This window comes from Siphateles boraxobius, unplaced genomic scaffold (genome assembly GCF_051911475.1).
Source record: "Siphateles boraxobius isolate OS27281-9 unplaced genomic scaffold, OSU_SipBor_1 17, whole genome shotgun sequence".
Taxonomy (NCBI): domain Eukaryota; kingdom Metazoa; phylum Chordata; class Actinopteri; order Cypriniformes; family Leuciscidae; genus Siphateles; species Siphateles boraxobius.
This window is the reverse complement of record NW_027508777.1, coordinates 7,321,852-7,334,083: the sequence shown is the minus strand read 5'-3', so window position 1 is coordinate 7,334,083 and position 12,232 is coordinate 7,321,852. Positions and strand designations below refer to the sequence as shown.

Genomic DNA, 12,232 nt, shown 5'->3' with positions numbered 1-12,232 from the left:
CCCAAATATGTTCAGTCAATAGCCCTATTCGGACGGTAATGGTTTCTCATGGGGTCGTACGGTATTTTCATCATTTACAGTGGTTGGTCTGTGATTTTTATTGACCTCCGAATCCAGAAATATAATTGTACATCCAAGCATGTTAACATTTGAAACGGGCCATTATTGTGACAGCCTACATATTTTAAAATTGGAACATATTTTGCAATTATGCACAAGATAAAAAATACAAACCATGCATCTTTATTTTAACCTCAAGAGGCTGCATTAACTTGTTTCTGCTTATTTCCATTTTTTTTTAAATTACATCCTTTTGAGAAAATGCAAGAATATAAGAACCATTTCGAATATTGCATACCTGCGTCTAGCTTCCTATTTTTATAAATGAGAATTAAATAATTAAATGATACATTATTTTATTAAATAAAATACAAATTTATTCGTATTATTCCAAGTGTTGTACCTTCTTCTTAAGTGTAGAAAAACTCAGAAGCGAAAACCAGGAGACTTGTGGCTATCTTTTAAGCAGGATTCTTTATTTGCTGTAGTCTGCTTCGTCCAAAATCTTACCCAAGTCAAGTCTAACTCAATAGCTAAACAGTGTTTTATAGCTTTCAAGGGGGAGGGATTTTTACATGGAGATAGAGATCAGCATGACAGTGTAACTCAGAGCCTCTGAAAACAAAGTAGGTCAATAAAAGCCTGTTCCCGGAGATTCCTCCGACCTGCATTATCAAAGAGAAACGAAGCCCAGCTGTTCTTGAGTCATCTATACCTCCAAATGGTAAAACACTTGTGTGAACTTTCTGTTGTACCTAAATTAGACATTTAATAAATTTGTAACACTACCAAGCGTATGACATTTTATTTACAGCAGACATTATTTTATTAAATAAAATACAAATTTATTCGTATTATTCCAAGCATATGACATTTTATTTACAGCAGACAGTCATGTGACTGACCACGTGAGCAGCTAGTTCATGGACTTACAAAACTCGCTCTTCCACAGTCTATAAATCGTCATCCGAATGCATGAGTTTTATCACTGAGGTGCCATGCATGATGCAAATTTATTTTTTACAGACGTCCACATGAGAAATCATTAACGTCCGAATAGGGCTTGTACATTTTCAATAAACATAAAACATTTGTGATAATCTGTTGCCCAAATATTTTATGTAATGTTGAATTGCTTTGCTTGTTAAGATAATGTAAACCCATGAGGCAAGAAAAACTTAAAAGCATATTCATATATCTTAAAGGTGCATTGTGTAATCTTTAGGAGGATCTGTTGACAGAAATGCAATATCATATACATAACTATAATTTCAGAGGTGTATATAGACCTTACATAATGAACTGTTAAGCTTTTATTACCATAGACCACATGTGTCAATTACAAGGCCCGCGGGCCAAACACGGCCCGCCACGACTTTTAATCAGGCCCGCCAAAATATTCTGGTGATCAATTTAATGTGGCCCGTGCGCTGTTTAAATTTACGTCTATGACAATTACAACATTGAGACGCAGGGGTGCTGTCGCGCTTCACTCAACTCGCTAATTTTATCAGAGAATACGGCAATAAGTAAGGAATAATTGATGACGGGCAGTTGAATTATTAGCAGATTAATGCTGTTATTAAATGAGAGGGAGGGGGGGGGGGGGGTGTAGCTACGATTAAGGTCTTTCAACTGTGTTCGGAAAGTGGAATTCTGCCAGAGATTTACTGATTTTGAAAGACAGAAATTCAACCTTGACCTGTTCGTAAATCCATTTGCAGTTGACGTTGACACTGCAATTCGATGAGTTCCAACTGTAAGTGCTCAGGCGCAATGTAACACTCATCTAAAGAGCTGGTACGAGTCAGTTGGGGCAGCTGAGTTTGCACCTCTACTCCCTGAATCAATGCCACAGCTTTGCCTTAACGCTGCACTCATTATGTCTATGTTCGGAAGCACCTACTCATGTGAGCAGATGTTCTCCATAATGAAGTTGACTAAGACATCTCACAGATCGCGCCTCACGGACAAGCATTTGATCTCGGTAATGAAAGTGGCCATGGTAAAGGACATTAACCCTACAATAGATGAGATCGTTTCTAAGAAAAGATGCAGTGTCTAGTAAGAGTTAAAAAAAGAAGAGCCTAATTTGCTTAGGTTTGCACTTCAAGTTCTAATTGTCTTTTTAAAGTAAGAGCTACTAAAATAAGCCAAATAATAAAATTTTCAGATGTAATTTATCTATTCATTTATCTATAATTATCTACCATTTGTTGAATGTTTTGCTTTATCAAAGAGTTTTTATGAAATTAAAATTATTTTCAAAGTACTGTTTTAAAGTACTGTTTATGCAGTTATGCTGGTCAGAGACCTTATTTCTTGTTTTGATAAATAAAAAATGGCCTCCTGTGACACATGTTTTGTGAAATATGTAAAAATGTGTTACAATTCAAAATTAAAAAAATAAAACCTTGTTATGATAATGTGGTTTAATGAATTGAGAGTTTTTTTTATACAGTTAGCCTAATATACACTTATATTTCAATAAATGAAAAATCATCTAAATATATATCCCGTCCCTGATTTTATTCACAACCCTCAGCATGGCCCTTACTGAGTTTGAATTTGGCACCCCTGCCATAGACTGAGCCGTTTCTATCTACATACATCGCGGGTCCCCTTACATTGAAATACCCATTTGGCGCCACCATGTTTCTACAGGAGCCCTAAACGGATAAACGCATTTTGTCACTATGTTGTTCTTCGTGCAAAGAAGCTAGCTAAAGTCAGCGACTAAAACACGGACACAATGATGAACAAGACTCTGAATATGTCTTGTTTTGATTTTTCTTTATCTTGTCTTAATTTGCCAGAATGGGACATACAGAGATTTGTATGGTACAGCACTGGAGAGAATTCAGAGTCTTGAGCATGATCAGGAGGTTCTTCAAAGTTTATTTAACAGCATTCAATCGATGCGGGTTGGGATGGTGAGACATTTCTCTTAATTTTTCAAAGCTACACTACTTGCATCTAAAAACTAAAATGCTTAAAATGTTATAATTCTTCTACAGAATTCATTTAAGTCAAGCACAGAGAATGCCATCTTCAAAATGAAACAGATTGGAAATACTGTTAATGTTGATCAGGAAACTTTATCTAAACAGGTAAGTCAAAGAGCTTCATAGAAGATATTTGCCAAGGACTCACAGCTCATAATAATAAGGCTGTGTTATGTAGGCCAGTCAGATGAAGTCTCTTTATGGGAGGTACAAGGAAACGCTCCATAGAATGGAGCAGAAGATGAAAGACACGAGACAACGCATGGATGCTGCTCTAATGGAGAAGGAAGCGGTGAGATGACATTTTATTGGTTTTGCTGAAGCTTAAGAACACAAGATTTTTTTTGATGAATAAGCTGTTGATCTTATCCTATCCTCTTGTCCTGTTCAATTGTTTTTGTTTGTCAGGCCTTCAGTGTAACGCAGCAGCTGAGGAATTACCATATTGCTCTGGTGGCCGAACTAGAGCACACTATTGGGTCTCACCAGGAACTGATGTCAGGCCTCAAACTGGCCTACCCATCACTGGTCTGCTCATATTGCTTGCATCACTGCCTCAATTTATATGCAATTTATATGAAAATATAATGTTCCCATTAGCTTAACTCTTTCCCCGCCAGTGTTTTTATGTATTTTACAATTTTTTTGCCAGCCTACTCCAGCGTTATTTAAAAAAAAAAAATCAATTTCACAAAATTTTCATGGTCCCCACTCCCCAGAATATTTTGTTGTATGAATGTCTGAACATACAATATAACAAAAAAAAGAACAGAGTCTCTGCTTAAAAGAATGCATTCTTTTTTTTATCAACGCTTGAATGTGGGTACGTTTCATAAAACATTTTGAACAAAAAGCTGATTAATTGCGTTTTTCTCAAAGACTTAGTCCGGATTGGATTCAAAACATAGATGGAGTAGATCAAGTCCATCAACAGTCCTAAAACTTGCACAGTTGTGTACCTCTTCATGGGTTTGACATTTCATTCGGTAACGTTTTGATTTATATGTTAAATGTTTTATGGTCACGTTAGCTTACATGTGCGTAAGAAATCTTCACTTGTTTCTGACACGTCTTTGCTTGTTTTTGGATCCAGAGATTCTGTACTATTTCAGAAAATGCGTAATAGCGCCCCCTACCGTATAACAGTGAAAGCGGGGAAGCGTTGTCATAAATTATGGAAAATCTGGCGGGGAAAGAGTGATTACAGACAGTCTTGGCATGATTGTTTTGCATAATGCGTGGTTGAATTTGTGTCATCTTGTATTCTGAATGTAAATTGTGTAAACTAAGGTTGATCTGAGCAAGTCCTACATGGAATCCATCAGTGCAGCGAATGTCCATTTGAGAAGGAAGCTTGAAGATGACATGAGCTTGTTAGCGGAGGTAAGACTTTTCATTAAAATGAAAATGACATGCAAAGACTAACTCAACCTTTAAATAGCAAAGTAACAAATTTGCCTCCTTTCCTCCATGGTAAGCTGAGAAAGGCTCAAGAGCTGGTTCAGAGGATAAACCCAGTGCTTCACCGGCTCCATCAGAGGACTACCACCGCCGTGGAGCACAGCAAGCAGCATCTGGCAATGAGAGACAGAGCCATGGAAGAGAGAAACCTGGTTAGGCATTTACCACTGAAATGAAACGAAAGTTCTATCAGTATTTTTTTCATACTCCGTTCCATGTCTGTTAAACCTTAAAATAGAACCCTAAACCACCAAGAAAATAGTCTATATGATAGCTTTGTGCGAAGAACAGACCAAAATTTGTGAGGAACAGATCCAATGATGTTATATTTGATTTTAAAATCAGACCATATCATTTTGACCAGCTACTGCATGTTACCGTTGTTTGCAAAGCAGGTGAAATCCAGTCATTTAGGAATCCATGCAATCTGGAATTTCGTGTGAGGGAAAAGGTTCTCCCCATGCAGATTTCACAACTGGATCAAGGTGGTCACGCAAAATCGCCACATTGACCAAGAGAAAGCTGCTTGGTTTGAAAGTTACTAACTTGATTTGTGAGCTGTGATTCATAGATTGCTAGACTATTGACAGTAGAAAATGGTCTTTTTTGCATGAAAAAAATTGTTGAAATTTTGCTGATTTGATTGCATCTTTAGGTGCAGATTTTTCGCTTTCCACTGGCATCACTGTTGTTTGCTCATAATTCAAATAACGTCATTGGTTCCCACACATACCACAAGACTATTGAGCTTCTAGTCTTTTCTCTGCATCTCCATAGACTTAATAGATTAATTCTTTAAAGTCATGACTCTGACAATAAGCTTGTATTAATTAGCAATGTATTATGAAATTTGTCATACAGCCCTGCAGCACATGATCAATCCAATTTGCTTTTCTTTAGGACTGAATGTCTGCATTGTTTCTTTCATTCAAGTAATGAAATCAGATCCATTTGTTCAGACAGTCAGGTCAATATTTGGTTCAGTTGGTACTGTAGTAACAACTTTACCTTCAGCACAATGGCAAAGAACAATAAAAAAAAGCTGTCATTGTGGGAAGATTCTAAATTTCATCTCGCTTGAACAAATAATATTCTCTGTCAGAAGCATTGGGTAAGATGCAGGGTTATTATAGTTTACTAAAATAGAATAGACCCCTTTTCAGTTGGTAAACATGATGACGTTTTTATGTGGGCGGAGCTTAGTTGGAGGCAGAACGATCCCTCTGGCCGCTTCACTAACGCTAGTTTGCAAGTTTTGTTAGCTTTTTTTAACAATGACGGGAGAAAACCAGATTTTATCTTAATGTGCAAGGTCACTCACTGTCCAGGACCGCGATTGTTATTTGCAGAAGTTAATTTTTAACGGACGGAACCAGATTGGCTGACCCATACACGCTCAGTCAATGGATGGACTATCTGACAGGATTAACGTTACCTCGGTTGAGTGGCCTGCCTTCTACACACCTACCTGATAGAGAAACCGAGCGTAAAGAGAATCTGAGGGCATAGAAATCTTTAGATGCCTATAACTATGTGATGAATGGTCTTGACTTGTGGCAACGTTACATTACGCAGTCCTGCCCAGCGCCAAGGCCAGAAGACGACAATCTAAAGAGTTTCATTATAGTGCAATTTTAATGATGTGAATATTTTCTAGAAATAAAATTATTTTTTTATGTATTAAAATTATATTAATTAACTATGTATTTGATTATTCTTTCTTACCAGGTTCTTCAAAAAGTGTATCACAATCAATCACAACAATGTATACAATCATAGATGATTCACAAATAATCACAATAATTTAGAAAACATTATGCGATAAAATTTCAAATTGGATCCTGTAGGTGATTCTTGCACCCAGAAACACAACAAGATGACATTTAATAAAAATAATAATAATTTAGGATCCTTATCATGTAGCCGAATCTGTGCTGGTTTGTATTGGCCGCCTCCAGTTTTCACTTTGTTTTGCCTCCAGCTAACGCTGTGACGTAATTGTGACGTGTGCGCAAAAGGGGTCTATATGCATATATTGTTTACCTATATAAAGCATTAGTTTCAATAAATGGGTAGACAGGGTGAAAGCTTTGTGTTGTGAATGTTTAGAGTATCTGATAATATATTTGAAAAAAGAGAATGCAAAATCTTTTAAATGCAGTCTCTCTTTCTTTAAACGCTTACGTTTCTGTAAATCCCCAGATGGAAAATGAGCTAGAGCACGTGAGTTCAAGCTTGCATGATGCCAGTCAACAGATTTCAGACTTGAAGATGCAGCAGACCATCATGACTTCAGGTGTGATGGTGATTTACTTTGAATTGGCTTATTCCATGTGTAGTCAAAGGTGAGCTTTTGCTTGATTTTGCTGTGTGTGTTTGTTCAGAGATGTCAGTGCTGAGGGAGCAGCTGAATCAGGCAGAGAAGGAGCATTGTCAGCTGAAGAGAAGGAGTACTGAGCTCTCAGCCACTGTAACGTCCACGCTGGCCTCTTACGCCTTCCTAGAACAGACCCTCGCCTCTGAGACCAGCAAGTATGTTAGCAGAAATAGCTTTTGGTTGACTAAATTGGTACTGAAACTCACCTAAATTAATGGATGCAATTCAGAATTTTGGTCACACTTTAGATTAGGGTTCAATTCTCTCTATTAATTAACTATTAAATATGCCCTTTGCCCCAATAAACTCCTAATTACTGTTTATTAATAGTTAGTAATAGGGGTGTAACAATATATCCTGTCACAACATATCGCGATACAAAAATGCGACAATATGTATTGTGGATAGTGAAAATATGTATTGTGTATAGTTCACCCAAAATGAGAATTACTGTGTGAGAAAAAAATCAAGTTTAGGTGTCAGTACTACATTAAACTACTATATAATTTATAATAATGCAATGGGGGAATATTTGTGGGTCCTGATAATGCCAAATGTCTTATGTTACCAGTAAAATGTGGCCTACATTATTTTAAATACATCTAGTCAGTGACAGGGTGCAAGCATATTCGTCTAAAATAATTCTGTATTTTCAGCTTCAGAATCATGAATATTTTTTATTCTGGTGTCACCATTGTCTTGTGCATTGGGTCACTTACTAGCACCAAGTCCAAGCCTATTCATTTAGACCCACAATGTAATATAAAATTGAGCATTTTAATCAACAGGACATTTATTTTTTAACCTTTTACCATTATGTCTTGGAGTATCACAATAATATCGTATCGTGAGTTCAGTATCGTGATATGTATCGAATCGTGACATGAGGGTATCGTTACACCCTTAGTTAGTAAGATAGCCTAGTTGTAAATAAATAGTGTAATAAATGTCTTAATTTAAGACCTATTCAAACTAAAATTAAGGAAAGACGAGGTGTATTCACCCTGCTTAGGGGGATGTGATCAAAGCCTGGAGTGGAGCGAAAGCACGTTCCTCTCTCCACTCTAAGCAGTCTGTAATCACTTCGCTCATGTTCCACTCCGGGGTTTCAATTCCTGCTCACGGAAAAACTGCTCAGTGTTCACTCAATTAATCTTAGTTTAAAGTGTAAAAAATAATTGGAGATAGGCTAGGCTTAGCGAAATGGGGGAGAATGGCAAGCCTTTTAGTTCGTAGGCTAAAAAAATCCAACAGCCAGGTATGTGTCTTTGCACAGTATGTCACAGGAGACTTCAATATGGCAATAATGGCAAAAAAATGCAAGCTCGCCATCAATCAGAAGCTAGTCACAATGCTGCCATTCGTGCTCTACAGTACACATGCTCCCTGCCTGGTGCGACAAGTACCACAACGGAGGTTCATGCATCTATGGCCGACCGTGTGTGCGATCTAAAAGTGCGCATATGTTATTTCATAGCGGAGCATGACCTGTCTTTCACAGTCTCACAACCGCTAGAATTTAATGCAATCAGTTGTCAAAGACAAGAGTGCACTTTCAAGATTGTCTGTATCTAATGCACACGCCTCCTCCTTGTGCACAAATGGCATTGCTGTTCATTGGAAAAACGAATTGTCAACTAAGCTGAAAACTAAGATGTTTTCTTTAAATGTAGATGAGTCAACAGATGAAAACATAGACAGGATTCTTGTTCGATACTTTGAGGATATGGGTAAAGTGGCAACCCAGCATCTGTCCTTGGTCTTATAAGATAAATAAAAACATGCACTGAAAAATTATGTAGATGGTTGATTCTTTTTTTTCATAGATTAAAATAGGTTTTGAAATACGCAAACTGGCAATATTAAAGCGGTTTAAAACATCTCCCCTTAAAACACTATTGGTCTCGACTATTTAAGTAAAGTTAAAGGAAGATGACTTGGCCTGAAAAAAAAATTCAATCAGAAGAATTTTTTTCACTTTAATCCCTGCGTTTCACTCCTATAAGTTGCCACAAGCAGAAAACAAAAGAATAGGAAGTATCATCAGCAATACTTGAAATGGCTCAGTGATTTACTGCAGAGCAAGTACTGCATGCAATCAAATATTAGTGTCACTTGATGGTGAATCTGGTGAAAAAGCTGTCAGAGATCAAAATATTGATTTTAAAGATGTTAAAAATGATAGTTTTGAGAACATGCTTGAGATTGCGAAGTTTGAGCCAGATGCTGAATGTATTGGGAAATGACCTCTGATGAGGACAGTGATGATGGTATAAAACATCTGCTCAAACTGAACCTTTCAAAGCTCCAAAAGGAAACAAAATATGCTTTATTTTATCCTTTTTACTCTAATATCAGGAGTTTTATATTATGGCGACAGGTAGAGATCCATCCGTGTTAGATATAGATGTGGGTCGCTAAAGACCTGAATATGTAATAATGATTTCTGAAACATTCATACATTTAAGGGTAAATCTAACATCTAATTTTACATGTTTAGATGTATTCATCATGGGTGGCGTTTATCGCATCTGACTGTTGCAAGCATTTTGAAAGGTGTTTTGACAAATCAGAGCCACGCATACAAACGCATACAAACATTTTGGACACAATGTGCAAGGATCTTTAGTCTAGCACAGTACATACAGCAAGGTGTTTTTTATTAAATGGATATTTATATGGTATGAACACTTACTATTCTATATGTGTCGAGTGTTGATAAAAAAGATGGTTCTTTAGATGTTCCTTGGAAACGGCCAAAGACTCAGCAGCTCAGTTGAGTTATTTTCTATCATTTTATTTGTCTACTTCAGGTTGCAGCAGTCAATGTGTGATGCACAGCAAGCTACTGAGAGAGCAAACTGGTATAACTGCACAATTTAATTCCTCTTCTTTTGTTTATTGCTGTATAAATAAGCGTGCAAAAATTTACTTTTAAATATAAAAATGCTTTTGGCAGTCTTGAAGAAGCTCTAGAAACATCCAGGAAACAGCTAGAGGAATATGAGGACGCTCTGTCACAGAGAGAAACCCTGATTAAAGAACTCCACACTGAAGCTGAGGTTCATCGCCGTCAGCTCGGTCAACTGGCTCAGCTGCAGACTGAACTCTCCAGTGCAAAAGAAATGAGTGAAGTGAGGAGATATTAAACCTTTCACCATGAAACATTGTTAGTACATGTTCACAATACCTTTGTCATGCCAGGTCCACTCACAATATCAGATATGTTTTTTGTTCTATCAGTTCCTGCAGGCAGAACATGTACTGGCTCGGGAACAGATGGAGGAAAGTGAGAGATTTCTGCGGTGCCACTTACAAGGCCTCAGGGAGAGAAACCTGGAGTGTGAAGACCTCAAACTAGCACTGGAACAACTACGGTACAGCATATTCTTCTCTACCCATTTTAGAACAAATATGTCAGAATAAATGGCTTTTTTTCTGATGCCATGCATCCTCCTCTAAGGCTTGAGAAAGAGTCCCTTCAGGAAGAGCTGGACAGCACACGAGACAAAGCTCGCAGTATGTTGCTGGAACAAGGAGAGCAGATGGTTCGGGCCTGTAATGATGTCATGCTCTTAAACCACAGAGTTTGCTTTCTCACGGGTATCTTAAAGGAATCCCTAACCTCCAAGGTCCTTATGATTTAAACTCATCATCATTTTCTTTGTGTCATTTCTAAAGTTTTTGTTTTCTTTATTTCATTTTCAAATAAAGAAGTGTTTATTTTTATTTGTATAGTTTTAGTTAACATTCAATAACAACGCTGTTTTGTAAGTTTGCACTTATGATGGAAGTATATTGGTCAGTTACACAGGAAGGTTTAAAATCAGAAATGACCTAATGGGTATTCTTTATTACAAATCTATAATATATTCCATTAATATTATTGTCATATTTCAGAATATTAGTCTAAAAACTGGGTTTTTACTGCTCTCCTCCCTTCTGCTCTGGTTGGCTCTCAGTATAACTGTAAAAGTAAAAAAATTACTTAACTTGCTTAGACAACTTTTTTTAAAAAATTTTTTTTTTATAAATAACATTGTTTTGCTGTCTTGCATTGCTCAGGAGTCAGAGTGCTTCGATAAGGCACTGCAATCTCGACATCCCTCCAGCTCTTTTGTGGATTCTGTTATGGTGGCCATGATGAAGACACAGGAACCTGAGACAGAGTCTCCTGAGGATTCAGGTATGTTAGTGTTTGGTGCCTGTTTTGTCTTATTAGTTATTTGCATTATTATAATGATGCATAATTTATTGAGGACAGCCTTCTATTTTGTGTGAAAGTGTTCTGGATACAAAACTAAAACCTAATCACATAGAGTGTGGATGCTGTGTTGAATCAAAAGGCCTTGGGATGTGTACATTTTAGGAATATGGCATAGAGACCCACACAAAACTACATTGATGTCAGTTCTATTATAATTTATATAATTAATTGTTTAATCACTTTTACGTCAATGGAAAAAAGATCTGAGATTTATTTGTCATAATTGTGCAGCCGTCTTTTGTTATCTACTGTTTTGCAGAGGAGAGGGCGGTGCAACAAGACGGCATTGGCAGTGAAACCAGTGCTTTTACCCGAATACCTCCAACTACTCACACTGAAGTGAAAGGTATATTCATTACCGGATTATAACAGTCATATATCAAAACTCAGGTTAGATCTTAACTAGGGCTGACAAATTAAATTAGAATTTCAAATATTCGTCAAACTGAAAATAAAAATCCACATTTGAATGCAAAAACGTTGCATTCAAATTGTAGGTGTGCATCAGGCAGTGGCGCACGAGATGCGATGATGTCATTGTTGCGTTTTTTTGTTTTCGTTAGCCTATCCAGTTGAACCCACTAGATGCAGCGCTAGATACAAAACATTGCCGAAATAGAGAAGCTCAATGCGGAAAAATCTTGGTTGCGTCAAAATCGTGCATGTCATGTTTTTAAACGCAAATAAAGTGCTCTTTGTATTCATTTATGCATTAATACATGATGCTGTTATGTTCATAATTATTTATGCAGTTTACAAAATTATATTTTATTTATGAAAGTTATTTTAAACTTTATACACTTTTTTTTTTACAGACAGTCATGTTAATTCATTGCTTTGAATAAACAATTTAATGTGGTGCAATTTGTCTTGTGGCCTCAGGAGTAAAGCCAAAAGCTTTTTTCCCCCTGTAACTTAAATGATGCCTTGTTACAGGCCTCCCCGTTTGTCTAGGGTTTGGAGTAACAATTATTGTAAGAATAATGATAAATATAACGAAAAAGACTGACGGTCACTACAATCCCTTGATCCAGAAACACAACAAACTAAAATTAAGCCAAT

The 12,232-nt window shown here is 36.9% G+C and overlaps 1 protein-coding gene across 2 annotated transcripts in view; it reads left to right on the top strand.

Moving 5' to 3' along the window:
* The window catches only part of spag5 (sperm associated antigen 5), a 34,798-nt gene that overhangs the window by 13,760 nt on the left and 8,806 nt on the right, over nt 1-12,232 (top strand). For both annotated transcript variants that reach the window (XM_077232318.1, XM_077232319.1), the window contains exons 6-19: nt 2,877-2,993; nt 3,078-3,170; nt 3,244-3,357; nt 3,474-3,593; nt 4,356-4,448; nt 4,544-4,678; nt 6,729-6,822; nt 6,911-7,058; nt 9,717-9,767; nt 9,863-10,037; nt 10,147-10,280; nt 10,367-10,535; nt 10,969-11,089; nt 11,430-11,516. In XM_077232318.1, the coding sequence (XP_077088433.1) occupies nt 2,877-2,993; nt 3,078-3,170; nt 3,244-3,357; nt 3,474-3,593; nt 4,356-4,448; nt 4,544-4,678; nt 6,729-6,822; nt 6,911-7,058; nt 9,717-9,767; nt 9,863-10,037; nt 10,147-10,280; nt 10,367-10,535; nt 10,969-11,089; nt 11,430-11,516 (1,651 nt within the window). The remainder of the gene's footprint in view (nt 1-2,876; nt 2,994-3,077; nt 3,171-3,243; nt 3,358-3,473; nt 3,594-4,355; nt 4,449-4,543; nt 4,679-6,728; nt 6,823-6,910; nt 7,059-9,716; nt 9,768-9,862; nt 10,038-10,146; nt 10,281-10,366; nt 10,536-10,968; nt 11,090-11,429; nt 11,517-12,232) is intronic.